This window comes from Maylandia zebra, linkage group LG1 (assembly GCF_041146795.1).
Source record: "Maylandia zebra isolate NMK-2024a linkage group LG1, Mzebra_GT3a, whole genome shotgun sequence".
Taxonomy (NCBI): Eukaryota; Metazoa; Chordata; class Actinopteri; order Cichliformes; family Cichlidae; genus Maylandia; species Maylandia zebra.
Genome location: NC_135167.1, coordinates 1,851,729 through 1,879,674, shown reverse-complemented (window position 1 = coordinate 1,879,674; position 27,946 = coordinate 1,851,729). Strand labels below are relative to the sequence as shown.

Here is a 27,946-nt window from a genome sequence, read left to right as displayed (position 1 = left end):
TTGGTTATACTGACTTTGGTGAGAAAGACTCTAATGCTTTTGAGCTCATTAATCAAACACCACATCCATAATCTATGTGACTACAATTTGTTCCTCTCACAACAAAAGCTTTAAAAACCATTAATATTTGTAATATTTTAATGTGTTTTTGTAATTATTCAGTCACTGTGTCCCTCGCTTTTTCCCATTTTAATCTGTATTTCTATCCTGTTTGTTTAATTATTCATGCTGTTCCACTGCATTACAATTTTGCACTACGTGTATTATGCCTGTTGTTAAAGTTTCTGATGAAATAAAGTTGGAGAAAAAAAATCAAGACTTTGTTGCTGGTTTTATTTTGAAAGGTCAGCCGGATGTGCCCTGCGCGGTTCGGTCGCGCGCTCGTGCCGTTGTCAGCTCGTCAGGAATGATTGCGTGCAGGTGAGGCCGGCTGTGCTACTAAAGCCGTCCCGAGGAGCGTCCCCGGCTCTGTGAAGCTGTTACCGCGAGCACCTCCGTCATGGCCTCGCCCATCTGTACCCCCGCGGCCACCTCCACCCCGGCGGCCGCCTCCTCCTCCAGTGGCCGATCCAGCCGCTCCGCCGGCCGGCGAAGCGGCGCGGCGGCCGGCCTGTCCGCCTCCAGTACCAGCCCGTCCCGCCTGTCCCGGCTGCAGGAGAAGGACGAGCTCCGGGGCCTCAACGACCGCCTCGCCAACTACATCCAGCGGGTGCAGGAGCTGGAGAGTGAACGCTCCTACATGCTGCTGAAGCTGGAGGAGAAGGAGGAGGCCAGGAGCAGCGTGCGGAGGCTGTACGAGGAGGAGCTGGCCGACGTCAGGAAGTCCCTGGACGGCCTTGCCCAGGAGAGGGCCCAGCTGCAGATCGACTACGGGAATCTGTGCGAGGAGCACCGGACGCTCCAGGCGAGGTAGGAGCGCACAGCGTTACACCAGACTGCAGTCAGAAAGTCTCTGATTTAGAGGATGGTTTCCGCCCCGCTTTATAAAACTTCATAGGAGTTGATGGATGCTGATTATTGATCCTTCATAAACGTTTGTCTCATCACGGAGATTAAATCTTTCCTCAGTCTGGTTGTAAGAACTTTGCCCGCTGTTATAATAATACATTTTCTTTATATGCGCCTTTAAAGACCCTCAAGGTCACCTTACATTAGTACAACAAAATAAAAACATAAGGTAAATATTAAAAAAAGTATGAAAGCTAAACAAGGTAGAGCTAGTCGTGATGAAGGGTCTGCAGTTCTGAACAGATGGAAGTACAGAGGGAGTTTGTAGTCCGGAGATCTGGTGGAAGTGCATCCCAAAGTGTCGGCGCAGAACGACCAAAGAGTCCCAGGGTAGACATGCGAGCAGGTGGAAAGCTGGAGAAGAACAGAGCACGTGTGGAGAAGATGAATCTGGAGGAGCGAGGTTATGAAGCGCTTTGAATGTAAGAAGCAGGATCTTGAAATTGACACTGAGGTGAACTGGAAGCCGATGGAGACACAGGTCAGTGTGTGCAGCAGTGTTCGCCCTGCAGACCTCCACAGGGCAGCAGATAAGCAGCCCTGGTGTGACTCGAGTGCTTGGAGTCCAGTTAAAGCCACTTTTACATGTTACAGCTGTAAAGGCTCTAAAGTACGCAGACAGCAGATGAGCAGGTGCGGCTCAGTTTCATTAAACATCCTGGTGATATGAAGTCAGGCAACGTGGTAAACGTGGACTGTGAGTGTCTGTGGATCTGAGTCTGTGCATTTGAAACTCCGAAGTGTGAGCGCCGGCCTGACTGAGTGACTCCTGTGATGGTTTGTTTTTGTGTTTAACAGACTTCTGCTGGGGGAGGGCAGCAGTGGCGTGTCTAGAAAATTTTTGTTGGGGGGGGATGAGATTTTAACCACTACGGTGCAAAGTTTTTAGATACTGCGTTGATAAAGTACAAGAGATACAATCAGTGCTTTGTCAGTGTTTACTCAGCATTCAAGGACATCAATATTTGCATAGTATTTTTACTGACATGTAGTGCACATATGTTTTGGGCAAAAACATTTTTGAATATTAAAATACGAACATTTGTAACAAACAATTGACAAATTAGCCAATGCCAATGCAAAACTTTCTCTGCCTGTTAAAAAAAGAAGATAATCTTCTCACAATCTGGTGTTTGATTTTGAAACAGGAAAAAAGTGGAGAAACAACTGAAAAGACTAACATTTGAATAAAACCTGAAAGCAAGTAAATACTTTCTATGCTGCCTTATGGTAAACTTTGGTAATATTGATAAAGAACAACACTGGCTGATGATGAAATACAGTCAGCTGGCATGGTGACACTGCCAGTATAACCTGCAGGGCTGGACTGGGACAGAAAATCGGGCATTTTGACTACAGACCGGCCCACCAGGTAGTAAAGCCATAAAGACTTTGAATGAAAACAAACGCTGTGGTGACAGTGATGTACAGTCTTTTTGGTATATGTATGATTTCTATACATTTTACGTCAGATAAAAACTTTGGTTGTAAGATTTAGATAATTATTTAATAAAAGCTAGATATTTAAATGAGAATAAGAAAGAAAAGTATTTCTTTGTGCCCACCTCTCCCTGTTAATGCCCTACCTGGCCCCCTGGCAACACTTTGCTAGACCCGCCCCTGCACAGTTACCAGCTGTCAGCTACATAAAAAAGGATCCTGGTGTTATTTGTCTCTCAGAAACAGTTCATAACTTCAACTCATTCATGTCACCTAAAAGGTAAACCTGTTTCTCCATCACCTGTTCAGCTCTGATGATTCAGTAAGGACATCTCCTGGTTTCATCTTCATGTTTCCCTCTCACCACATATCCAAACCGACATCATGACCAGCAGCTTTACAGCTGTGGCTCCAGCAAACATCAGCTGATACTAGAAATTAATATTAAATACATTCTAACAACAGCTGATCAAGCTTAAACGTGCTGCTGTTGTTTAGCGCGACATCCGCTGGTTTCCTGTTTCTGGCGCAAAGTGGGAGATAAATAAACAAGAGAGAAAAGCCGATCAGCTGATCATTGATCAGTTTCATGATTGAAGTAGCAACAGGAGAGGCAGGGGGAGAATGAGAGAAGAAGAGGCAGCTGTGCAGCATAACGACAGAATAAATCCAGCTTTGTGTCTTTTTTCCATTCTAGCTGAAGTTCGGGACAAACTGCGTCTCTTCTCAGCTCAATACGAAACGTGTAATATTTTCTCTGAATGAGGGACCATTCCATTTTTTTAAGGAGCCGTTGGCAACTCTACTAACCTTATGAATAAAATAAAGTTCACTATCAGTAACATCATAGCACCACCCAGCTGTATAAAAACTCCAAGCTGGCTAGAACGCAGTACGAGTTATTGCAACTGACAGTAAAAAGTCAGCACAACGAAAATAAACTCCACCTAAACTTGGTTTATATCTGACCCAGATAGACTGCAGGTCATAACTTCTTACCTGAAGTTCAGTTCACCTGACACTCGGACTGGCGGCTGCCTCGGGGCTCTCCTCCTGCCTCCCCTTCCCTCATCCACCTGCTGCCTCTGTGGAAGCCCCGCCATAGCCACCACCAAACAACGGAGTTATTTCTACACATCGACCTGCATCTGGCCAATCCACCACCTCTCATTGTTCATGCCGTTACAAAAAAAATAAAAAATAAGTCAAATAAGCCCGATGGCCAGTCCAGCTATGTTAACCTGCAACCAAATCTGCAGCTCCATACAGCAATGTTACGACTTAGATTATATCTTATAACTCATAACTCTTATGTTAGCTGCCCTCAGTAGCATACTGTCTGAAATATTCCACGGCTGCAATAATTCTATAAGTGTTATTTTTTTCCTTGGTATTCTAATTTCACCGAAGTTTACTAAACTCAACAAACTTGATATTACTTACCGGGACATTTATTCTGTCCTCATTTTCTTTCACCGAAAAATTGTTTCCTGCAGTGCCGTCTTTCGTGCTTGGCTCTCCTACCTTTGCTAACGTGATGCACATAGCGCAGAAGGATGCTGCATTCACTTACACTCGGATATCTGAGCTTCACCGTGAAAACATAATCGGACATTTGATATTTGATTGAATTTTATTGTTTTGCCTTTGGGGTGGCACCTGGGGTGGCCAGTCTGGTTGGGGGGGTGGCCTGTGCCCCCCCAGGCCACCCCGCTGGACACGCCATTGGAGGGCAGCAGCTGGTATCACACGACCGATAACGTTGTGCTCGCGTCTCTTTCAGGCACCAGAAGAAGGAGGGCGATCTGACCAATGCGCTGGCCCAGTTGAGGAGAGCTGAGGAGACTCTGAGCTTGAAGGACGCAGAGTTCACCAAACTGCAGTCGGAGAACCGCAGACTCAACGGCGACCTCGCCGACCTGCAGAGCCAGCTCGAACAAGTAAGAAGGGCAGCCGCCGTTAAACTGTGCAGCGTGCGTGGAACGCCCCAACCAGTTATCCTCGTCGGAGACGTCGTGTCTCACCTGCGGCGAGGGACATGAAAACGAGCCTGCGCCGTTGGGTCTGACAGGATGTGAGGAAATCCTGGCTTAGCTTGAAAAGTAGAATCTGAAACATGAATGGTTGCACGTTAGCTTCAGCCCACCAATCAGGCTTCATCTGTTTCAGCGCTCTTATAATTTCACTTACTCTTGAATCTGTAACTGGGCTGATTGAGCGTCACCTGCCCCGCAGCAGGCTGGCTTCACAGCACGAGTTACCATGGCGATGTACGCAGGTAAGAAGTGAAATCCGGCAGGCTTCGGCTGTCTGTCCGCGCTGCCGTTTGTGGTGGTCGCACAGCTCTGAGCTCATCGGGGGCTGAAGTGATGTGAAGACGGCTGAACTTCTGAATAAATTCAGTGGCGTTAAAGTGCATTCCTGCAACCGGTGTCTGTGAAAATTAGGAAATTGGTCCCAAACTTCATGGTTTGTCACTAATCGGATATTTGAAAATCCTAATCGTCCAACGTTAGGTGCAGTCAGTCCCTCAGCTCTGACGTTCGTCTTATTTGTGTCACCAGCTGGAGGCTCTGCTGGCAGAAACCAAGAACCAGCTGAGCTCTGAGATGCTGCGGCGAGTCGAAACGGAGAACCAGGTGCAAACACTGAAAGAGGAGCTCGAACTGCACAAGAACATCAGTGAGCAGGTAACTCGGGCTGCTGCCAGTTTCTACATTTTCAGGTTGGCGCATCTTCACGTCACCGTTTCACCTCTTTGTTTTTGAAATAGGAGATCCTGGAGATCCGAAGCAGACACGAAAGCCGCCTGGTGGAGGTGGATTCAGGGCGGAGGAGGGAGTTCGAAGGCAAACTGGCTGAGGCGATGCAGCAGCTGCGGCAGGACAGCGAGTCGCAGCTTCAGCAGTACAAAGAAGAGATCGACCGGGTTTTCGGCTCAAAGGTTAGAGCTGCTCACGGATTATTTTCCGATATTAAAAAATGTGTTTCACGCTGCTTTGTGCCCGACAGCTACACAACGCCCAGCAGGATGCGCTGGAGAAGAACGGCGTGGCTTCGGCCACAAAAGACGAGCTGGACGCCACTAAGGTCCGAGTGGAGACCCTCAGCTCGCAGCTGCAGCAGTGCAGAAAAGAAGTGAGTTGGGGGAGGTCTGTGCTCGTCAGTGCAGCTTCCAAGTTTCCTGCAGTTTCTGCACCAAAATGAGAAAAAGCCTCTGATGTGGAGGGAAACGCTCTTCGTCTTAATGTTCCCCCCTCTCTCTGTCAGAAAATCTCTCTGGAGAACCGCTTCCAGGACCTGGAGAGGACTCTGGACAAGGAGCGGGAAGTCTGGCACCACAAACTGAGTCAGAAGGAGCAGGAGCTGCTCAACATGAGAACCCAGATGTTCAGTCAGCTGGAGGACTACGAGCACCTGATGGATGTGAAGGTAGCTCTGGACGTGGAGATCAGTGCCTACAGGAAGATGCTGGAGGTGGAGGAGCAGAGGTATGGCTGCGTGTGAGTGGAGGGGTCCTGGGTCTCAGGTGTTTTTGCTCCCATGGTTGTTTCTGTTTCCTGTCAGGTTTAAGCTGTCGCCCAGCCCCTCGCAGCGGACATCCATACCTCGAATGCACGAGCACAGCGGCCGAAAGCCCAGAGGGAAGAAACGGAAATACGAAGGCGAGTCGGGGAGCTCGCCCGCCTACAAAATGTCCAGTCGTTCGATGGAGCGCGGCGCCGTGAGTGTAGAAGAGATTGACGTGGATGGAAAATATGTTCGACTGAAGAACAACTCAGAGAAAGTAAGTCTTTACGGGTTGTAAAGCCTCGGGTCAAGCTGGAGGATGTTTGACAGCTTGGTATTGGATGCAGAACATGCATTATTGGTCACATGATTTCATTAAAAGCAGCACAAACACGCCCAGAGGTCCAGTTCAGGGTCTGCAGAGGTGAAGCCTAGCAGACAGCTTGCAGCTACAGCTGTCACTGTTCGCCTGTCAGTCAAGTAGGCCACGCCCCTAATAAGGCAAACTGTAATATTGCTATTTAGAAATAAAATATTCTCCCCATACAGATGTTAGCACAGGGGGAATGTAGCAGCTTGTGTATCAGGCTGTAAACATGTTTAACACCTGTGATGGAGTCGCTGCTCCCTCTGCTGGATGTTGGAGGAACTGCAGGTTTTGCTGCTTCTGCCTTGGCTGCATGTTTTCATGCCTGTGGGTTTAATTGTGTAGGGATGCACGACCAGCTTGGGTCAGTGTGGCGTGGCGCTCTCAGTGGAGCGGTCTGCTTCCGATGACCTCCTGCACACTGCTGTTAACGATTTTGTGTAACTTTCCATTAGTGGGAGGAAAAACTGTTACATGAACTACAATAATGTCAATATTGCACAGAGCCAGCAACCCGCCCGGGTTCTTCATGCGCTCCATCACTCACTGACCCAGCTCCACAGCCCACCCCGACCCGTTCAGCACTGCAGTAATTCATCTGTAATTACATTTAATAATATATAATGATCTCAGGACATTAAGCTAGCTGGTGTTGGAGCAGCCTTCATGTAAAATATGTGCAAACAATTATTATTATTATTATTATTTTTTAATCTCTACAGGGTCACGATGGCGTGCTCTGCAGTTTGAGAAAACCCATTTTAGGGTCGAGATGATGACTCTTTAATTTGTTTCTCATTTGTTTCCAGGAGCAGTCTCTGGGTGGGTGGGTGGTCCGGCGGGTTTACCCCGGCGCTGGAGACATCACCTTTCACATTCCCGCCTCCTGCGTCCTGGCTGGTGGGCAGACACTCACTGTGAGTCCTTTAACATTGTAGGAAGACTTATTGACCGCCACTGGTAATCACTGTAAACACAATGAAAGTGTGTGTGCGTGTTCGTGTGCGTTTACCTGTCAGATCTGGGCAGCAGGCGCTGAGGTGGAGGTGGAGCCCAGTGACCTGGTTCTGCAGGGCCACAAGAGCTGGGGGGTCATCACTGATATCAGGGTGATCCTCCTGAACTCCAACCACGAGGTAGAGGAAATAAACCACACCTCCCAGAATGCACCTGTACAATAAAGCTGAAAGTAATGCTTTGTAACATGAACACTTTATTTAACTCTGAAACTTTTAGGTGATGATTTTGAAGTGTGGCACCTTCCACAGCTGTACAGGATATGTTTGTATTACTGCGATTTGATTTAAACAGGAAGTGGCCGAGCGCAGGCTGTGCATGCTGGGTGGGGGTGAAGACGACACTGGGCTGGAGTTTGATGAGGAGTTTGTCACGGGGAGTGAAATGCAGCGCTTCCAGAGACAGGTAACCTCAGGGGGAATGTTCAAGCAAAAAAGGACCAAGTGCAGGACCTCAGACCTCATGTCTGCTTTTGTTTTCCCACCTGCGCTGCAGCCAAAGCGAAAAAAGAAGTGTTGTTCGGTGTCGTGAGTGCGGTCCACGCTCGGCCTGGACGGTAGGTGGGGGGTAAAGTAGCTTCAGCTCTTCCGCTCGCCTCGCCTGCTCCCATAACCAGATGCATGGCTTGTTTCACTCATCCATCACGCAGCCCAGTTACTCTGCTGATGAAAGCGCAGCTCACTCGTCAAGTAAACTCAAAGTGTAGTTTGAGCAAGCTGGAGGCCGTCAGTTTGTTACAGGAGAGAATTAACGCCTTCAAATCTGAGGCCATGGTGCTCTGCAGAGACAGGGTGGAGCGCCCACTCCAGGCAGGGAAAGACTGACACAGCTGTGTGCAGTGACTGCAGAGATGTGGATGCTGTCCTGGTCTCTGTGGAAGAGAGTGGAGCATCGTCTGAAGGATGTCTGGGCGCATCCCTAGAGATGCTGAGGACTCAGAGTAGAGCTACAGTCTGCACGTCCACGAGGACCTGCAGTACCTCCAGAAAGCATCACTGCTTCACTGCACCGCTCCAGTTATTCTACATTCTGTCGTGTTGCATCATTATTAATGGATTAAATTCATTTTTCACCTCAATTCTACACGCAGCACCCCATTATGGCGAAGTGATAAAAGCAAATGTATTAAAAAAAATTTAAACCCATGAGATTAAGAGTGAATGTATTCCATCTTGGAAAAAGGCCGTGAGAACTTTCTGGATGCTCTGTAAAAGCGAATAGAAAGAGAAGCGACCCGCTCCAAGCACAAACGCATCGTCATCTGAAAACTTTGCATCTGAGAAGTCCGTGCTGCTGCTGCTCCACCCCAGCACCCACCTGTCGCACCCCGATTAACTAATCACTGTTCTGCTGCCGTGGCACGAGCTGTCTCCCGTCGCTCTCAGCCTCGTACGCTGTATAAAAAGTAGGGCCTGATCACATGACCTCCGGGGGACACGGGGCTGAAGATATTCAGTAATGTCAGCAGGTGCTTGTCCATGAAGTCCTCTACAGTCAGAATCTTGAACTGGACTCAACGGGGAGCCAACGCAGCTGTGTCAGCAACACGTGAGAAGAAGCATTTCTGCAGCGTTTTGAACAAACTGCAGACGTTTCAGGGAGTTTTTGCTTAAACATGTAAACAATGAATTACAGCAATCAAATGTGATGAAATGAATGACCGTCTCCAGTTCAGTGTGAGATACAATAGGACTTAATTTGGCAATTTTTAAGTGATAAAAGCAGGACCGAGCCAGAGATTTAACAGGAAGATCCAAAGTGAGAGCGGGTCAAAGGTTACCCCGAGGTTCCTGAGACGATTTGACAAATGTTGAAAGGGGAGCAAATCTGTCAGGAGCACCTACAAGGACTCCAGTCTTTCCTTCATGAAGGAAAGACTGGAGTCGGAGGAAGTTGTCAGCCATCCAACCTTTGATGGGGTTTAAACACTAATTCAGGATGTGCAGCTTAGAAACATCTCGGGGCTTAACAGAAATGTGCAACTGAATATCATCTGCATAGCAGTGATGGCAAATGTTCTTAAAGTAGCTCAATACAGGAAGTAGATCTATTAGAAACCATAAGGGGCCCAGTACAGAACCCTGTGGCACACGATGGCTGAGAGAAGTGCAGGATGACCTGCACTTGCAAACACCGCAGATGAGCATCGTTCAGACCGTCCAAGGCAGATCCAGATACGCCGACCCAATATTTCAGCCTATCGAGCAGCATGTGGCGGTCAACCGTATCAAATACCAACGTGAGGTCCAACACTAGCAGAATAAAACCTTTTTCATGCAAAATGATGCATGAAAATGTCACTGCAGACTCTGCGACGAGCTGTTTCAGTAGAATGAGCTCTACGAAAGTCCGACTGAAACATGACACGAACGCTGTTTGTCTGAAACTGCTGAGAGCTGCTTGGCCTCGAGCTTTTCTTAGTGATAAACACCAACTTTGAGATCCGTCTGTAACTGCTAAGAAGAGAAGAGTCGAACTTGGCTTTTTTTTTAAGCAGGACTTTACCAGACGCAGTGCTGATTATGGCGAGCACACAGGGACCAATCGACTGGAAGACATCTTTGAATAAAGATGCAGGTAAACTGTCGAGTGAACGGGAGCGCACTAATTTTACCAGATCGGGTGAAAAACTTTGTAAAATACCAGACTGAGCTGGAGCAGGAAGTGACGGTGAGGATGTGGTTCAGCAGGTGGAGCAGGAGTAATAATATGGTGTCAAATAACACCTTAGATTACCTCTGCTCTTTGGACCAGGCCCTCGCATCTGTAATTACATCATTTAAAAGAAACTAAAAGATCTTTTAAGTAAACGAGAGGAACATTTAAACGAGTTTTCCTCCACGAGCGCTCAGCTTTATGACAATCACGTTTTAAACAGCAGGCGGGCAGGTTTCACCTAAAATGGAAAGGCGACGATTATTAAAAAGATCGGTGAGAGACCAACCGCGTCACGAGGGGATAAATATAAATGACCAGCATCAGTTTCTCAGCTGTGGAGGAATTTAAGATGCGAGCGCTGACCGTCCGGCGAAAATGAAACTCCAAACACAAACACGCGGCCTCCTGCTGTGGTACAGTGAGCAGGATTAGCCCCGCCCTGCACATCACGCCCTCAGGTTTGTTTGGCTTTGAAGGTTCAGCCTGTAATGCTCATTAATCTGGACATCCAGAGGTTTCCACCCCGCCCTCTGCTTCCTGCGAGCTTTCTACTAACCAGACCTTTATTATGACGATAACGCTGCTGCTCTGTCCCCCTCAGGATTTCTCGAAGGAGACCACTTGTGCTGTGATGTGACGCCTGCTCTCTGCCACCGACCTCGACGGCGGTCTGAAAAACCCTGGAGCAGCTCGGGCCTCAGACTGCTGCTTTCTGGCTCCAGTAGTTTTATTTACAGTAGGACGGTGAGATGACCTCACCTGCCTTACAGCAACAGTGTCCCTCACGTTTCGTCGCTCTCGCTTCACGACAGGAGCTTTGATTTTAATTTTTGTTGAAGTGTAATAAATAAAGCTAAAAGTTTCTAAACAAATACAACTTGTGCTTATTTCCAGCAGCATGCAGAGATGCTGCAGGGGAACCGCACCCTAAAGTGCTGGGTTATTTTCATAGCTCAGCTTCTGGGTAAAAGCTGCAGGTTGGGTGGGTAGACTGGTGTGGTTGTCATGGGAACGAAACATTTCTCCCACTGGAGACGTCCAGATGAACAGAATCCACCTTTGGGGATTTACCTGGATGATGGCGCACCGAGACACGGAAACTGTAGTTGTTTTCTCTTTTCTCAGTAACTCTGAAAGCTGCGCTGCTGGTCCAGCTGCTGCTCTGTGGAATCACCTGCGTTTCAGTCGGGATGCATCCATTCAGCACATCTGGACTAAAGCAGGCCGCTTTCACAGACCAATAGTTATCGAGCACAGACGTAACAGGCGGAGGATGTTTTGCAGCCTCCAGCTGAGGATTTGATGTCATCGTAATCAATGAGCGTAATCCTCTCAGAATGACAAACATTTACAAAATGAACTTATTGTTTTATTATATGTGACCTGAAATGAGTACCTGAGTCCATAAACTGACCACGAGCCACAGGTATCGCCCCCTGGTGGTCATTAGATCTAAGTTGGGAATCTGTGTGACTGAATTTACATCCTTCAGTGTTTACTACCACCTGTTTAACAATGAAGATGTGGACGCTATACCAAGGCTAGCCTCTGTAGTTCTTTGGGGGGTGTTTGACTACAAAGCAGTTTGGATCTGCTCCAGTGCGCCCCCATGCCATTACCACCAACACCAAAACACAGGATAATAAAAGTACAGAGGAAAATAAAAGGAGTCATTGAGTCTTTTGTGGTTTAAAAGTTCATGGGGTCGTGGGCTCCGTCCTTTGAGCTGTGCAGACTTCCACCTACACCATCGTTTCCTTGTTGATGGCTTTGCTGAGGAAGTGTATGGGCGCCACCTGCTGGTTAGGTGTTTGCGCTGACACAGGAACCCACAGTCGAACTCTCTGGTCAGTCTTCTTCCAGGTTTTGAAGAGATGCACATGGTAGCGCACAGAAACCTGGCAAACACCAAACCAGCAGAGACAATTTAAACATGAAACAAAATCACAAAGCGCACTATGCTTTCCACAACTGCACCAAAGCGTGAAACACTGACATTAAAACAAACACTTTCACTCCAGGTTGTTAATCAACCAAAGACCCAGACAGAGCTTTGGTCCATGCAGCCGGTAAAACTCAAACACCAGTTTTCTTTGTTATCGATCGTCCGCCTGACTCAGTTTGTCTGATTTAGTCCTCAGCTCAAACAAAATAATCATTGTGGGTGATTTTAGCATCCATGTAGATACCAAACAGCTGACAGCCTGAGCAGCATTTAATGTTATTAGGCTCAATTAGCCTCTTAAAGACCTGGATGGCCGCTAACTTTCTGCTTCTTAATTCAGATCAAACTGAGATTATTGTACTCGGCCCTGAAAAGCTTAGAAATATGGTATCTAACCAGATTCTTACTCTGGATGGCATTACCTTGGCCTCCAGTAACACTGTGAGGAACCTTGGAGTCATTTTTGACCAGGACATGTCCTTCAATGCACATATTAAACAAATATGTAAGACTGCGTTCTTCCATTTGTGCAACATCTCTAAAGTTAGAAATATCCTGTCTCAGAGTGACGCTGAAAAACTAGTTCATGCATTTATTACTTCCAGGCTGGACGACTGTAATTCATTATTATCAGGAAGTCCTAAAAACTCCCTGAAAAGCCTTCAGCTGATCCAAAATGCTGCAGCAAGAGTCCTGACAGGGACTAGAAAGAGAGAGCAGATTTCTCCCCACCCATGCAGCCTGAGTGGAGTTCAGTACCACCTGAATCTGCCGTCTCCAAGATTTTCATTTAAATAGTGATTTCAAATATATTTTAGAATTTATATATTTGCATTATTGTAAACTGTAGTTCTGTGGATTCTTACATTTCTGAATCCATATCCGTACTCTTGAACCCTTTGAGACAGCTGTTCCTAATGTTTAGGGGCCCTGAGAAACAAAAGGCTTGAAAAGCAGCTGGCTGGGCCTTCTTTAACCTTTGCTCTCATGAGTATTTCTGCTGTAGGAGTCCATGGGGACGACTCACGTTTGGAGCCATGAGCAGACGTTGAGTATTTGCGTCACTTTTTAGTTTTAGAAGTTGCTACTTAGTAACTGCAAGTGTCCCCGTGCAGGACTGAAGTCTTCCACATTAATCTTCTACATTCCAGTTAGTAAAATAAGTTCATGTTCTGGATGAACAGCACAGACTCTAAACTCACCACAGTCCAGAACACATAGATGATGATGAGAGCCAGAGTGAGCACCAGGAGTCCCAGGGCCTCCATCCCATTGGTGTAGTAGAGCTCCATGGCTCCTTGAATGCACAGCCAGCCCGACAGAGACGCGAGCGGCGTGATGAACAGGAAGCAGGCCGCATCGCTGCACAGCGTCCTCCTCTGCTGCTGCATGGCTGGAGAGCACCACCACTGATGGAGGGAAAGAGGAGGCAGGAAGAGGATTAGCCTCATGTTTTCCATGAAATAGTAAAATGTCGGTGATATGTTTTCATGTTCCGACTGTTACTGCGTCCCTTATATCAGCAGGACACGGAGTTAAGACCAACGTAAGACAGGAAAACTCCTCCAGGAACCGTTTAGTGATCCTGCATTTACTAAGTGAAACTGGTGACATCAAACGAATACATTAAACTTATGTTTTATTTGTTCACTGTGTGATAATACAGGAGACTTTGTAGCTGCAAACCCAGTTCAGCTTTTACTTGGAGCTGCATCGAAGCAGAATAAACGTGTGTGTGTTTGCTGTGTGGATTCGATTCGTACATCGCTAACAGGAAGTGCTGCACCTTTCCTCCCCTGCATGCGTGCAGCATCGCCTGAGCAGGCCTGTGTTCAGTGTGTAGCTTAGCCTGGCACAGCACACGGTGCTTAATCATCAGATTACCAGCCAAGAATGCACCTACAGAGAGCACCGAGGCCACTCTCCTGTCCTCTGCAGCAAAGAAGCACCGGCTAATCTGCCTCTCAGGCTAAGTGGCTTTATGGACAGCGAGCTGACGGCAACAGGTTCTCCAACGTGAAGCCAACAAACTCCTCCCACTGAGTCTGACATGCCACCATTGAGGAAAAAGAGCCAGCCTTCACTCTTTGCTCTGTCTGCTCTGCAGCAGAAGCCGGCGAATCCTTCTTATTTAACTTCAATCAGCCTCATTCATCTGTCTCATCTCACAAAGATCTTTCTCTGCAGGCTGAGCGTGACACGAGGAGAGGACACTACAAAAGATGACAAATATATTCTCATGTTCAGCTCACGAAGCCACTTGGTTTCATTAATCCAGGTTTGAGACATTAGAGAAGTGTGGCTGTCTCGGTCACAAGTCTGGGCCGCTGAGCATCAGTGTGGTGATGGGCCTACCTCAGTCAGAGGCTTTGGCACACGCTCCAGCACAAACTGGTGATGGCAGAGCTCGCAGTGGCCGCTGTCGGAGGCGGTGAGCCACTGTTCCAGGCAGCTCCGGTGCACCGAAGCCAGGCTGCCGGAGCACTCGCAGGGGGACAGCAGCTCTCCTGACGCCCGGCCTTCGTGGCAGATCCTGCAAAACTGCTCCTCACTGCACAGAGCGACACACGAACAGAGACGACAGGAAGTCTGCAAAGGCAGTTTTCTACTTTGACATTCAGAAGGTAAAAACTTTGCATAAACGAAAGGATTCATCCTGCCTTGTAGATTTACTCACAGGAAAGAAAAATATTAAACAGAATATTTTTCATCTGTCTTCAAATGTATAATGAAAATATATCATGACCTCTTTCATGGTGTTTTTTAATATGTGTCATCTCACTGTGATGTTACTGGATCTGAGTGGAAACGACACCATGCAGGATTCAGGGTGAAGCATTTGTTTGACTGAAGACTGGAGACTCTGAGGTAAGTCATCGAGGTCATAGCTTCTCATCACTAACCAAGAACCCTTCAGAAACGCAGCCTCTGTGAGTACTGCTGTTAACCATGTCCATTCTTTTATGTCCACAGTGTACTCCTCTCCTATTGGCTGCGAGTAGCTGGATGATTCACAAGCGTACACCCTGACGTCCACCGTTATCAGATCTGTCCAGCGGAGCGCCTTTGGGAAGTGGTGAAATGCATCACCAGCATATCTGCAAGGTGCATCCAAGCGGCAACATAAAGGGCCTAAAATTATAGTTTAGAAACTGCAGTTCCTCTAACGTCCAGCAGAGGCAGCAGTGAGTCAGGCCCCATAGACTTCCATGTTAAAACTTTACAGCAGAAATAAACATGTTTACAGCCTGATACGCAAACTGTGTCTGTGGATCCTCCTTCATAACACCTGTACAGGGGAGGCTGTTTCTATCACTCACCTGTTTAAATGGTTTTAAGCCTTAAAGTTTGCATTATTAGGGGCGTGGCCTCTTTGACTGACAGGTGGCTGTAGCTACTAGCTGTCTGCTAGCTTCACCTGGACCGTGTTTGTGCTGTTGGAGCCTTTTAACGACGTCATGTGACCAATAATATGACTGCTGTGAGGTCACTGCACTAACAGTTCTGGTAAAATTCGAGGATTGTGATTGGACTAAGCACTAATTGGCAGGTACCCGTCTCTGTGCGATGCTCCCATCAAACCCATTTAAACTGGGTTGGTGGTTCGGGCTGTAATGTGTCCAGGAAAGGCTTCGTCACTCTGGGTGATTTCAAACGTTGATAGCGTACGTTACAGAGGTGATGAACTTTCAGCCTCTGTGCTTCTGCTCCGGTTACCTGTCTGTGATGGATGCACACTCCGCAGTGGGCGTGTCTCCGTGATAGCACATCACTTCCTGGCTGCTGCTGTGGAGCTCTTCATCCAGCGCGGGCTCAGGGATGAACTTGACCTCCTCCACAGGACTGGACTCCCACCGGCCCACCGGATCCTCCACAGTCATATCTGCAGTACGAGGGGCCATTCACTCCACGTCTGCCACACACACACACACACACACACACACACACACACACACACACACACACACACACAAATGTAAAACAGATGGAATGAAAATACATCGTGACACAAAAATAAATAAATAAAAATAAAAATATGGACACACAAGTGGATCTGCTGTCCGTCACAAACTGATAATTAAATTAATTATGAATGGAAGCTGCAAAATATGACATCATCCATCAGAATTAGGACTGGAGCTCTGAATATAAATAAATCACATTTCAGTAACTGGTCTCCCGACTCCAGTAACAGAACCCTTCATATTTACAGACAGGTTTAAAAAAATAAACCGTCAAAGATGGAGGAGCATTGGGCTCCTATTGGTCAGCATCACAACATTAAGGAAGTTCTGCTGACCTGCCGGTTTGTAATGTCTTTTCCAGCAGCTGTTTTCACCGTTTAGCCAGAACTCAGCACCAAACACAAAGTTACGGAGCTGAAAGGTGACAGTTATTTAATATTTTATTTATGATTTTTATTTTGTTTGCTCTGCTGCCCCCAAGTGGCCAGAAATCAGTGAATTAAAGGTTTAAAGGTTTAAGTTTTCATGCAAGAAATGAAATAACCTGTCAGTGCTTGAACACATTTACACTGAGAATAAATTAGTAATAAAAAAATAGTAATATTTCTTCTTCAAGAACAGCAAATATTTCTCTCAAGCCAGCTCTGTTCTAGGATGCCCTCTGGACCCAGTGGAGGTGGTGAGTGACAGGAGAACGGCGGCTAAGCTGTCATCCCTGATGGACAACATCTCCCACCCCATGCAGCAGACTGTGACAGCACTGAGCAGCTCCTTCAGTGGGAGACTGCGGCACCCACGGTGTGGGACGGAGAGATTTCGCAGGTCTTTCCTCCCCACTGCTGTCAGACTCCATAATAAAGACTTTAACTGATCAAGCACACACATCCATACATATGCAATAATACTAAGTGCAATAATCCTTTCTGTCATCGTTGTATTTTTACTCAGTTGTATATAGTATTTGTATTTGTATTCTATTTTTATCTTATTGTATATTTATTTTATTTTATTCTATTCTGTACAGTTGTGTACTGTATTTATTCTTATTGTATTCTAATTTTTGCCTCATAACTTTTGCACTGTCCACTTCCTGCTGTGACAAAACAAATTTCCCACGTGTGGGACTAATAAAGGTTATCTTATCTTATCTTATCTTTTAATTCTGTCCTTCTAGTTATTCTATTCTGCTTCATTTTATCTTTATGAAAAAAATATCCATTTATTGTATTTTTTTAAATTTAGCTTTTTACTTATTGAGGTATTTATTTTATTCTACTTTTGAGCTTCCACTCCAGAGTTAGTCCACTGTAAATATTGTTATTGCTCAGGTGAGGTCCAGCTCACACTCTTCACAGTCCCGAGCGGAGACACATGAAACACGACGCTGACCAGCAAAGCAAAGTCTGTCGCACAACGAGCAGCTTTAATGACAAGTCAAGCAGCAGCCTTACCTCCAGCCTGAGCCGACGTTAGGACCAGCTCCGTGTTTATCATCAGGCAGAGTCCGAGTGACGAGGCTTCTCCTCCTAAAGCCGTCCAGCAGATTAGAGAGGCTGACGGACGCCGGTGAGAACACCGAGGGATTAGACGCAGAGGAAAGTAAGGGCCGGGCCAGACGAATGGAAATCACATCAGACTGAGTCACAGCACCTCGCCGTACCCCCTTTAATCCTGTTAGGGGGCTTCCAGGAAGCCAGCGGAGCGAGACCAGCGAGCTCCAGGCCGGTGGAGGCCGAGGGTGCAGACGGGGGGAGGGATGGTGTTTGTCTGTGATACAGCTTCATTCTGATTCACGCAGTAATCACTAAACATCCACCAGATCCAGAAGGTTAAAGTTAGAGTTTAGGTTACACTTTAAAAAAACTCTGTAAAATTTAAAAATGTCTTTTAAGAGCTCATTTTTCTCGTTTCTCATCATTTTCCACACACATCAGCTGTGACTTCATGTCAAAAACTTTGTGTTGTTGAAGAGATATCGGCTAAATGTGAAGTAAGGCTGGGCTGCACCTTCTTTCCAGTTAATACCAGTTTGTACCACAAGATGGTGCAGTGAGTCAGTGTAAGCTTTATTTAACAAAGCAAACCATTAAGAGAGGATACTGAGGATGCTGTGCGTCATGTATAAACGAGGCATCAGGTGCTGTCTAATGGCTAATGAAGAGCCAACAGCCACAGCTACAAGCTACAAGCTAACACTAGCATGTGGCCCAAAGTGACGTGTGACTGAACTGATTTCAGCCTTCATGCTTTTAATCCTGTGAGTACCACTAACCTAATCCTACAGTGTCGGGACAATGGACAGACGCATTAAAACCCAACAAGTCCTGTTGTTTTGCCGAATAAAATGGTCAGCAGCGCCATCCTCCGTCGCCATCACTGTCAAAGGCCACGAGTTCTGCTCAGAGTTTATTCTCAGTCTCTGTTGGAGGAATGGTTCACAGCTCCTCCTGCCTTAAGACAGCTTTCGTCTGATTGGCTGGCCCCTCAGAAACAGAAGTTTCAAGCAGCAGCTGGGCGGGGCTTGATATCCTCTCTTGACATCATTCAGACCCATGAGTAGAAAAAGTTAAACTGAGAGTTTACATACATTCTTATATATTTCTATACTGTGTATTGTGTATTTTGTTGTACAGTTATTTTATTTTCAACTTTAATTTATATATTTTATTTTATTCCTTCCTAGTTAAATTGACCCTTTTTAATTTTAATTTTTATTTCCTATCTTATTCATAGTCACGAGCAGTTGTCTAAGCATTTCACTGCATATCGTACTGTGTATCACTGTGTATGTGACAAATAAAATTTGAATTTGAGTTCAGGGGTTACCGAGCTCATCATTAGAAACGTCGGTCATAACCAGAGCATCCGGTCCTGGAGCCGGAGATATACGACAGGAAGTGAGGAAGAGCAGCCGCATTCATGCTGAGGATGAGGGCGTGCAGGTAAATGGAGAACTCGGGTCCAGACAGCCTCCTGCGGTGCTTTTGTCTGCTATCGATCCAGACAGAGGTACACGCGGGATTAATGCCCGAGGGCTGTTAAAGGACCCGGCAAAGAAAGCGATTGATGGACTGGAGAGCGGCCCCTCGCTGCCGACCTGAGCAGGTTTAGAGAGGGCCCCCCGGCCCCATTTAACACAATGCACACCAAGGTTCACAAATAGACCCAGACAGACACAACACGAGCCGAGCCAGACTGGGAGCCGGGACAGGAAGTGGCTCTCCCCCTGTGCGTTTTAACGTCTGCTGTCAGAGGAATTATCACGAAGGAATTCCCAGTGATGTGCTTTTCCTCCGGGCTTTGTTAGCAGCAGCCTGGGAATGAATAACAGGCGGGATTGAAGGGAAAGGAGGAGAAAGAGAGGCCAGGCAAAGAAAGTCCTCCCACCTCTCTCCCTCTGATCCCAGCGGGACTTTTATCTGAGCTCACGTGTGGACGATGAATGTGAAAGACTCCATCTGCTGCTGGTCACTGCTTGTTACAGATGCTGCTTTAATCCACAGATGGAAACCTTCACATCATGCTTTTACTAAAATACTATATTTGTAAGAATCCAACACACCTGAGTCTCACGATGACGGTGACGCAGCCTCATTGGTGTAAATCACAAAGATCTGTGGCCCTTATGATTATTTGTACTTGACAATAACAGTTTGTTCTTGTATGAACCTCCTTCAAAGCCCTGCGGTCGCCTTCAGTCTGAGCGGTGTTTGCACAAATCAGTCAAATCAAAACTAATTTCATAAAAGAAATCCACCCAGCGGCTGCTAGCTTTAAAAACAGGAAAGAGAAAATGGAGTAAATTCATCGAGAGACAGTTTTCTTCTTTTTGCGCATCACAGAAACCACATTTCCTGTTGTTCACCAAATTCAAATGAATCCACACTTTGGATTTGAAGCCATAGGCGAGGTTTACATTAAGACTGAGCTGCTACTGGGCCACTAAAATCAAGAGGAAAAGACGTGAGCGACAGATGCACATGTGTTGATATTATTTTATGTGAAGAGGATACCTTTTTAAATCTGAGAGCTGTCTATGATGGGTGAAAACCCCACAAACTTCAGCAGTGGTGTTTTCCAGATTTAGATGAACGTTTTGGTGAAGTCAGCAGGTGTGACATCGCTGCTCTGATTGCTTCACATCTCGGCTGTTAGGAATTTATCCATGTTTGGGAAAACCAAGTGAAGAAACCTAAGTGTGCGTCAAACTCATTTCGCAGCGCTGTGATCTGATGTGGCACCGCTGAAACCTTCTGTCAGTGTACAAATGTCTGAGCTATCTGAATATGAGAGACAGTCTCACTTTCTCTACACGATACAGCGAAGCTGATGCTGCTGTTGTACAGAAAGACATCTGTCAGCAGGACTCTTTGGGCCTGAACTTAGGAAGTAAATGTATAAGATACAGAAATCTGTAACTTAATTACTGTGGTGCTTATTCTGGCCCACGGGCCTGATATTTAACACCTCTCCTGTAGTTGAACCTGTGGGTACCTCTGTGTCCAGGTGTGGAGGCCTAGCTCCACCCACCACACTACCTGCCGGTGGCTGATGCCCTCAGCCGTCGGCGTTCGGGGCCCGGCACTCGGGCGCGTGCCCGGCTCACTCCCAGCGGCTGCTTGGCAGGCCTGGCGCCCACGGCCGTGTCGGGCTCCTTCGTGGGGTGGGGTTCCCTCAGGCCTCTGGGACCGTGGCTCGGCCCGCTCTGGTGCGACTGGCGGGGCCTGCGGGCTCGTCACTGCGGCCTCTGTGGCTTCTGCACCGTGGTTGCTGGGTGACCCCACGTCTGTGTGGTTGTCTCTGTATCGTGTTGTTCTCAGGTTGTTTTCTCTTCTTTTAACAGGTGATCAGATTTTCTCAGTGTCTTCTTCCACTGTCCTTCCTCTGTTTTCTTTCTCCCTTTCTTTCTGTATAGTGGTCTGTCCAACTTGTAATAACTTTAAATAAAATTAAATTAATAAACAATGATAATATAGATCAATCAAGTGGAACAACCCTAACCCTACGCATTGGCACATTTTGTGAAAAAACAAATCCGTTGGCCATCTTTCCTGGCCTTCAGAGAACCTGTGGGAGGAGCTACTTTTACCTTTGAAGCCAAAAATCCCATTTAAAATCTTCTGCCTTTGCTTTTACTTTGTTCCTCCTGCACACGTCTGCAGAGAAGCAGCTTGGCTGAGTGAGCTGTATGCAATAAGAAACGTGTGTCTGTCAGGTGTAGGCGGGGTTCAGGTGTTCTCGCGAGGATTTGATTTGAATTCTGCTGAGGCTGAGTCAACATTTCGGAGCGCTCGTGTCAGAAATAGAAAGTGCGGAGCTCTGAGGAGGGACTCCTGGGACCGTTTGAAGTACAGACAGGGGGTCGGGGAGCGTTTTATCTCGGGGACGTGACGGTTTGATGCTCGCAGACCTTTCAAGGAGCTTTTTTTAAAACACAGATAAGAGGATTGGCTCGAGAGGAGCCGTCAAAACAGGCCGAGAGACAAAAGCTCCACAGACCGAGCTGTGGCCGCCCGGAGGCTCGTCTGTACACCACTTTTTGCTCGTCGTGTTTCCAGACACAAACGTCTTTGCGACTTTCTGTGTGTGACGGTCATGCATGACACACGCGTGTTCTTCTGCACTAGTCATCTTTCAAAAAAAGGGGCGTCTCCATTAAAGGAAGAGCCCGCCAGCTTTTAGAGGCCTAATCTGTGAAGAATGCTCTATCAGCGCACTATCAGCAGCTCCTCCAGCAGAGGAAGGCTGATGTATCTCGGGTTTTAAATGGATCCTGAGGACAAGAGAGGACCGAGCGCGCCAAGTGACTCGTGTCAAGTGGACATCCTTATCTCCCAAAGATGGGCGACTCTCTCTCTCTCTCTGGAAGGCAGCGGCGGCGAGCGCTCAGGCTCAGAGCAGCTGCAGGTTCAGAGAAGGACGGAGCTTCTTGATTTTAGCGTCCTGGCTGCTCTGTCATAAACAAACCGCGCGGCCCACATCGAGTCTGCGTTGGGGAGCTCTCAGGAGGTGGACCGCTCTGGAGCAGACTGCTCCACTCCAGGCAGCTTGTCCCTCCTCGCGGCCGCCGGCAGCCGGGGGCCACCATGACGGAGTGGACTCTGCTCAAGCGCCTCCTGGACGCCGTACACCAGCACTCCACCATGATTGGCCGGCTGTGGCTCACCGTCATGGTCATCTTCCGGCTCCTGATCGTCGCCGTGGCCACCGAGGACGTGTACGCCGACGAGCAGGAGATGTTTGTGTGCAACACGCTGCAGCCGGGCTGTTCCACCGTCTGCTACGACGCCTTCGCGCCCATCTCCCAGCCTCGCTTCTGGGTGTTCCACATCATCAGTGTGTCCACGCCATCGCTCTGCTTCATCATCTACACGTGGCACAACCTGTCCAAGCACAACGCCACCCAAAGGTTGGGGCAGGGGGCGGCCGACGCGCCGGGGCAGGGAGGCCGGGGCGGCGGGCGAGAGGCCTATGATCGGAGCTGCGACTCAGACAGCTGCTCCATCCAGTCCCATAAGCACCTGGGGCACAGCCTGGCGAATGTGCTGGAGGGCATCGCCGCCAAGGACCTCCAGAGGCTGGACCCCAAAACCTTGAGCCAGGCCCGAGCCTGCACCTTCAGGGAGGGGGGCACAGAGGCTCATGTGGGCTCCGGAGGGGTTTTGTCCAAATGTTACATCTTCCACGTGTGCCTACGGGCTGTCCTGGAGGTGGGCTTCGTCCTGGCTCAGTGGAAGCTGTTTGGCTTCCAGGTGCCCGTCCACTTCCTGTGCACCTCGTCTCCCTGCAGCCAGCCGGTGGACTGCTACGTCTCCAGGCCCACGGAGAAGACCATCTTCCTGCTCTTCATGTTTTGTGTCGGGGTTTTCTGCATCTTGCTCAACCTGCTCGAGCTCAACCACCTGGGCTGGAAGAAGATCCGCCGGGCAGTGCGGCTGCAGGAGCACGGGTCCTGGGGAGCATACGAGACCTTCCCTCCAGACAGCCCCTCCTTCACATCCTCTTTAGGCTTCAGGGACGTGACCAGCACCACCTCGCTGCCCACCCTGAACCTGGTGGTGGGTCACCAGCCGGACTGGACCTGTGCGGTGGACTGTGGCAGGATGAGGGAGCCGGAGGAGGTCCGAGAGAAAAGACCGGAGCCCCTAAGGAGAGAGGACTCCCATAAAGGAGAGAGGCAGCCTTTGAAGAGCAAGAGGGAGATCAGTGGGTCCAAACACAGGAGTGCCGAGGTCTGGATTTAGTCTCCATGACACCGCTGTCTTTATTTATGCCGACCCATGGAGCTCACCAAAAAAACCACCTGGATCACCTCCTCATGTGTGGAGCAGAGACTCATCTTACGCTGTGATGAGGGACGGGACCAGTGAAGCTGCATTTTAAAGTTGTAGTACATCACTGCTCAGACTGTCCTGTAATTATCAGTTTAGATTAGAAGTCTGTGCACATTTATCAAATATGTCATGCTGACCAAAGTCCTGCACAAAAGACACAAATGGATAAAAATAAATATGAACTACAGAAAATAAATAAAATGCATTAAGCTGCTAAACGTCAGGGCAGACACACTAATCCTAAGTGAACAGGTCCGACTCTGAATACCAAGAAAAATAAGGGTTGTTTCTTACAAATATTCTGATTGAGTCATATCTGGATGTAAAGTTTGAACCTGATGTTGACATAATTTTGTGTATAAACAGAACAGACTGAACAAAGAAAGAAAACACGTGAACGCTGCCTCGATATTTACTCCTCATTTATTTACGCAATATATTTTTGGAATATATTCATTTACAACATCTATAAAACACCTTTTACATAAATTATGCTACTGAAAAACTAAAACACAGAACTGTGACGTTTCCTGTGCAGGGAAGAGGTTTGCAGACTGAACACTGAGACTGCAAAGGCAAACGGAGGCGCGGGGTGGAGAGAGCGGTTTGTTTTAGTGTATCAAAGAGTCAGTTATTCTCACTGTGGGAGTGTGAGGAAGGCCCATCGTGGGTCTGCAGCCTGTAAACAAAACCAAACATCTGGGTGTTTTTTTTGTTTTTTTGCCTGTCCCGTTTGGCTCTTTTGCATCAGAATTGTTGTCCAAAGGCAAAGAAAGATGCCCAACGGATTTACTTTACCAAACTGACCATCCCAGCCTTGCCATAATGGTCCATTTGATTCACCTTTTATTGTTTATTTTATTTTCACTTACTGAATACGGGACAGACTTGACTGGGGGAAAGAAGGGGAGAAAGAAAGAGGGAAAGAGAAACAGCTGAGAAGAGGGACGGGGGAGAAGGGCAAAAGACAAAAACCAACAGAACGGGCATCTGGGTGTTTTTATGATAAATGCATTTAAAAAAACCTCCTGTGGCAGGGGTGTGGTCTCTGTGGCAGGGGTGTGGTCTCTGTGGCAGGGGTGTGGTCTCTGTGGCAGGGGTGTGGTCTCTGGCCTGCTGCAGTGGAGGGGCGGTGCCAGGACGTGAGAGGGGACAGGTGAAATATGATGGCGCTAATGACCCTCCCCCCCTTTGTAGTGATGGAGGCGTGGGGAGAAGTGTGTAGTGGAGGAAGCCGTGTAGAGAGGTCCGGGCGACAAGAAGCTGGAAAGAGTGCTTGTGGTGAAAAATAAAGCTGGGGGGGTCCGCTCATTTCACAACTCCTCTCTTGTTTGTGGAGGACGTCCTCTGTGTAGGTAAGAGCTCCCCGCTCCCCCAAACTCATAATTAACTGCAAATAAAAAAATCCTCATACATCTAAGCTAACAGTAAGAGTCCAGCACAGCTGGTCGAGCTGATCCAAACACGACGGAGCCGAATCAGGTTTGGATCAAAGACGCAGCCGAGCGTCTGCGATTGGACCACAGTAAAAAACTACAATAACACCAAAAACAGGTGGAAGAACTCTGAGGTGGTCAAACCCTCCTCTCCGCTGGAGTAAAGAGTAAGCACGGTTTTACTGGGCTCAGTTCCTGTTTAACTTTCAAATTAAAAGCCTAAAATCACAGCTCATACAGTTTCCTCACGTTCAGCCACCTGCTGATTTGACCTCAGGCAGAAACAGACTGAAAAAGATGAACTAACAGAAGCGACGCGATCATCAGACCACAGCCAGATCACTCGATGTGGAAATAAACCTGCTCTGCTGTGACTGTTGACCTCTGATCAGAGCGTCTGGCGCCGTAGACCGAGACGTAATAAATCACGCGTAATCGTCCGACCTGAAGGTAAACTTTAATTTGAACTCCAGCCTACTCACAGGTAAGCTTCAGTTCATGTTCTGATGCTCTGACTCGTCTCGACAAATAAGGCCACAATTAACAGAGTCGTGTGACGTCTGCACAGCTCGCACGCTGCTGACGAACACTTCTGACCCTGAAGCACCAACGCGATGTTTCCATAAACGTCACCGAGTGGTCGTTTAAAAAAGTCTTTTTTGTTTCTCTCTCAGTACGTCAATCACGTGTCGTTGGACTTTAATGATGCGAAGTTTTGAAACGTTGCTGTTCTCGGGCTAAGTCACGTGTCCAACTCTGGGTCTCTGACAGGCTGCTAGTCCATCACAAGCTGTCTCACAGACACCATCATCATCATCACACGCGTCCTTTAAAGCGGCGCACACGGAGCCGGGGCTGATCTACAGTGATGGGAAATAAAAACAGGAGCTTTCTTACAAAAATATGATCAAATAAGTGTGAAACTAAATAAAAAGCCAAAGAGAGGACGGCGTTTGTTGGTTTCCTTCTTATTTGGTGACTAAACAGACGGCAGCTGGTTAAAAGCCTCAGACTCATCCACTAAAACTAGGAGCTGGACGAGTTTCACAGACGTCTTCAGGTTGAAGATGAGAAACAGACACTTGCTTCAGTCTCACAGAACAGGACAAAGATCTGTGGTTATCTGCCTGTGATTGTGTGAAAAACTCAAAGTGCTGAAGAGGAGGAGGAAGGTGCGACGTGGAAGGCTAAAAAGCTTCAGTGCAGACGACAGCTCAAACATCAGCTTCAGGCTGTCGGACGAGGCGGCGTCCCCGATCCTGAGAACGAACCGTCAGAGCATGTAAACACAGAGAGACACATTCAGAGCGACGGCGTGCACGCGTGAAGACGGGTTTAAACACAGACCGGCCGTCGGAGCCGAGAGGGCAGCAGAATAACAGAAAGATCAAATCCAGTGGAGAAAACCAACACAGGCCAAACATTCAGCTTCACATTTGAAATACTCTGACTTACAGAAGGTGAAGTTTGGGTTTTTGGAGCTTGGGTCACCGTTTCTGTCCGTTAGGGTCACGCCTGTGCTAACCGCTGAGATCTGAGAGCGTGGCACGTGACCGGCACGTGACCGCCACCAAACCCCATCACAGAACGCAGAGTGAGGCGAGCAGGCGGTGCAGTGGGGACAGCGGGGATAAATGGTCACTATGGTTTTGGTGCCGTGTGATTTTTCTATGTGCCGTGGCTCCAAAAGGGAAACACGACTGATCGCCTGACTGCTCGTGTTTCTGAAACCATTAAAACATCTCCTGCTGTCCACGTCCCAGTCTCAGCGTAAAGCTGTAACCAAGGACAGAAACGACGCCGAAACTACAAAAGCAAAGAAACAAAGTGAAGTCAGGATGAAGTGGATGAGATTTGGGCCTCAAACAAAGTCACACAGACCAAACTCCACCCGCTCACGTCTCTCACATTAAAACCAGAACCTGGCCGAGCTCCATTTCAAAATAAAAGCACCTCCATCCTTGGATTGTGGGAATGTGGAGCGGCTCACTTCCTGTCTGATTCTGATTTGCAACACATCATTTTTGACACAACCAGGAAACATTGAAAGGTGACTTTTAGCAGAACTAGCGTGACCATAAAGTGAGGAAATGTTCGTAGTGGTCGGACGGCGGCGTCGGGATACCCGGCAGAGGCGGCGGTGCTGGACGGTGGGCGGAGCGACAGGTTGAGACCCCGTTAAAGGCTCGGGTTTCCGTTCAGGTTCTTAAATATCAACAGACAACAAAAGTAAAGGAGACGTTTAATCTGAAGTCGGCCGGGACGAAACAGCCGCGTCTGTGGTCCGAAACAGAATCCGCCGCACGCTCACGCCCGAGTCGGGCCGAGGAGAGTCTGCGGAGGCCCGGCGGTGGCGCTCTTCACTGAGGCAGGGGGACGATGACCTCCACGTAGTTGATGGGGAAGAAGCCGGACTCGCCGTTGATCATGCCCTCGTACCAGTTCTCGTCGATCTGGTTGGTGAGGATGATGATGTCGCCTTCTTTGAAGCCCAGCTCGCCCTCGTTCTCCGGCTCAAAGTCGTAGAGGGAGCGACAGCAGGGCTGATCCAAAACCTCCGGCTCTGCAGACAAAACAAAAACTTTATTTAAAAACCTCTGATGGACGGACGGGGCTCGTGACGCAGCGGCGAAATGAAAGCACAACGCTCTGATTTACCGCGAGTCTCTTTCCTTCTTCCTGATTCCTTCCCTCCTTCCTCTATTCTTCCTATTTCATTCCCTCCTTTATTCACTCTTCCTAATTCCTTCCTTCCTAGTACCCGGCAGCCCCTCCCTCAGCCCGGCTCCAGGCCCTGTACACCTGGTCTGAGCGAGGTTGCTGGGTTTGTGGACTCGTGTGTGTCCTCTGCTGGAGGGGTCTTGTTCACAGACCCCCCCAGCAGCACACAGACCCCCCCAGCATGGGTCGAGAGCTAAATGGATGAACAGAAACAATCAAATCTCTCACTTTCAGCCTCTGATCTGCCATTTTTGGAATTTTGTCTTTAAAATAAGATTTAAAATTCATTATTTGCAAACAGTTTCATATTTTAAAAATTTATATCCCAGCTTTGTCTGAAACAGGGTTAAAGAGCAGGTTACTCATCCAGACAAAGACGGTAAGAAGACATCCAGTGGGTGACGTTTGCTCCGTGACAACACCGACAGACGAAGATCACGAGGAGAAAAATAACAAAATTCACCCACATCTCATGTTTGACCAGCTGAAAATTTACTGTCGTTTTGCTGGATATCAAAAACAAAATCCCGGGGCTGCCGCTCACA

At 47.9% G+C, this 27,946-nt stretch overlaps 4 protein-coding genes across 9 annotated transcripts in view; 2 read left to right on the top strand and 2 right to left on the bottom strand.

Annotated features, from left to right (window-relative positions):
* Positions 1–377: 377 nt before the first annotated feature.
* Positions 378–10,832, top strand: lmnl3 (lamin L3). Of its 3 annotated transcripts, XM_076884019.1 has the most exons (12): positions 379–909; positions 4,232–4,388; positions 5,013–5,138; positions 5,222–5,392; positions 5,461–5,586; positions 5,719–5,939; positions 6,016–6,235; positions 7,135–7,242; positions 7,345–7,461; positions 7,637–7,747; positions 7,838–7,898; positions 10,602–10,832. In XM_076884019.1, exons 1-11 carry the CDS (start codon positions 500–502, stop codon positions 7,871–7,873), a joined length of 1,803 nt encoding a protein of 600 aa, XP_076740134.1. In that variant the 5' UTR covers positions 379–499; the 3' UTR covers positions 7,874–7,898; positions 10,602–10,832. The 3 variants fall into 3 exon arrangements, with proteins under 3 accessions (XP_076740178.1, XP_076740134.1, XP_024659300.2); XM_024803532.2 differs by lacking the exon at positions 7,838–7,898 and having other exon boundaries at positions 380–909; XM_076884063.1 differs by lacking the exons at positions 7,637–7,747; positions 7,838–7,898 and having other exon boundaries at positions 378–909.
* A 511-nt stretch (positions 10,833–11,343) lies between these two features.
* marchf3 (membrane associated ring-CH-type finger 3) lies at positions 11,344–17,693 on the bottom strand. Its single transcript, XM_004565724.5, has 5 exons — positions 17,362–17,693; positions 15,663–15,858; positions 14,301–14,496; positions 13,148–13,354; positions 11,344–11,898 (listed from the first exon to the last, which is right to left on the bottom strand). The coding sequence occupies exons 2-5, from the start codon at positions 15,845–15,847 to the stop codon at positions 11,743–11,745; spliced, it is 744 nt and encodes a 247-aa protein (XP_004565781.1). The 5' UTR covers positions 15,848–15,858; positions 17,362–17,693; the 3' UTR covers positions 11,344–11,742.
* Positions 17,694–21,206: 3,513 nt separating this feature from the next.
* Positions 21,207–23,731, top strand: gjd6 (gap junction protein delta 6). The gene has a single exon (XM_004565718.4). The coding sequence runs from the start codon at positions 21,997–21,999 to the stop codon at positions 23,152–23,154; it is 1,158 nt and encodes a 385-aa protein (XP_004565775.2). The 5' UTR covers positions 21,207–21,996; the 3' UTR covers positions 23,155–23,731.
* Positions 23,652–27,946, bottom strand: part of sh3gl3a (SH3-domain GRB2-like 3a) — a 26,319-nt gene continuing 22,024 nt past the window's right edge. For all 4 annotated transcript variants that reach the window (XM_004565719.4, XM_004565721.4, XM_004565720.4 and 1 more), the window contains one exon: positions 23,652–27,243. In XM_004565719.4, the coding sequence (XP_004565776.1) occupies positions 27,041–27,243 (203 nt within the window). In that variant the 3' untranslated portion in view covers positions 23,652–27,040. The remainder of the gene's footprint in view (positions 27,244–27,946) is intronic.

Bases quoted from the DNA above. Each gene is read 5' to 3' on its own strand.
- lmnl3 (XM_076884019.1), top strand. From the start codon at position 500: ATGGCCTCGCCCATCTGTACCCCCGCGGCCACCTCCACCCCGGCGGCC. The intron at 6,236-7,134 runs GTAAGTCTTTAC...ATTTGTTTCCAG, and splicing joins TGAAGAACAACTCAGAGAAA to GAGCAGTCTCTGGGTGGGTG. The intron at 7,748-7,837 runs GTAACCTCAGGG...CCTGCGCTGCAG, and splicing joins TGCAGCGCTTCCAGAGACAG to CCAAAGCGAAAAAAGAAGTG.
- marchf3 (XM_004565724.5), bottom strand. From the start codon at position 15,847: ATGGCCCCTCGTACTGCAGATATGACTGTGGAGGATCCGGTGGGCCGG. The intron at 13,355-14,300 runs GTAGGCCCATCA...TCCCTCCATCAG, and splicing joins TGCCAAAGCCTCTGACTGAG to TGGTGGTGCTCTCCAGCCAT. The intron at 11,899-13,147 runs GTGAGTTTAGAG...GGTGTTTGCCAG, and splicing joins TCTATGTGTTCTGGACTGTG to GTTTCTGTGCGCTACCATGT.
- gjd6 (XM_004565718.4), top strand. From the start codon at position 21,997: ATGACGGAGTGGACTCTGCTCAAGCGCCTCCTGGACGCCGTACACCAG.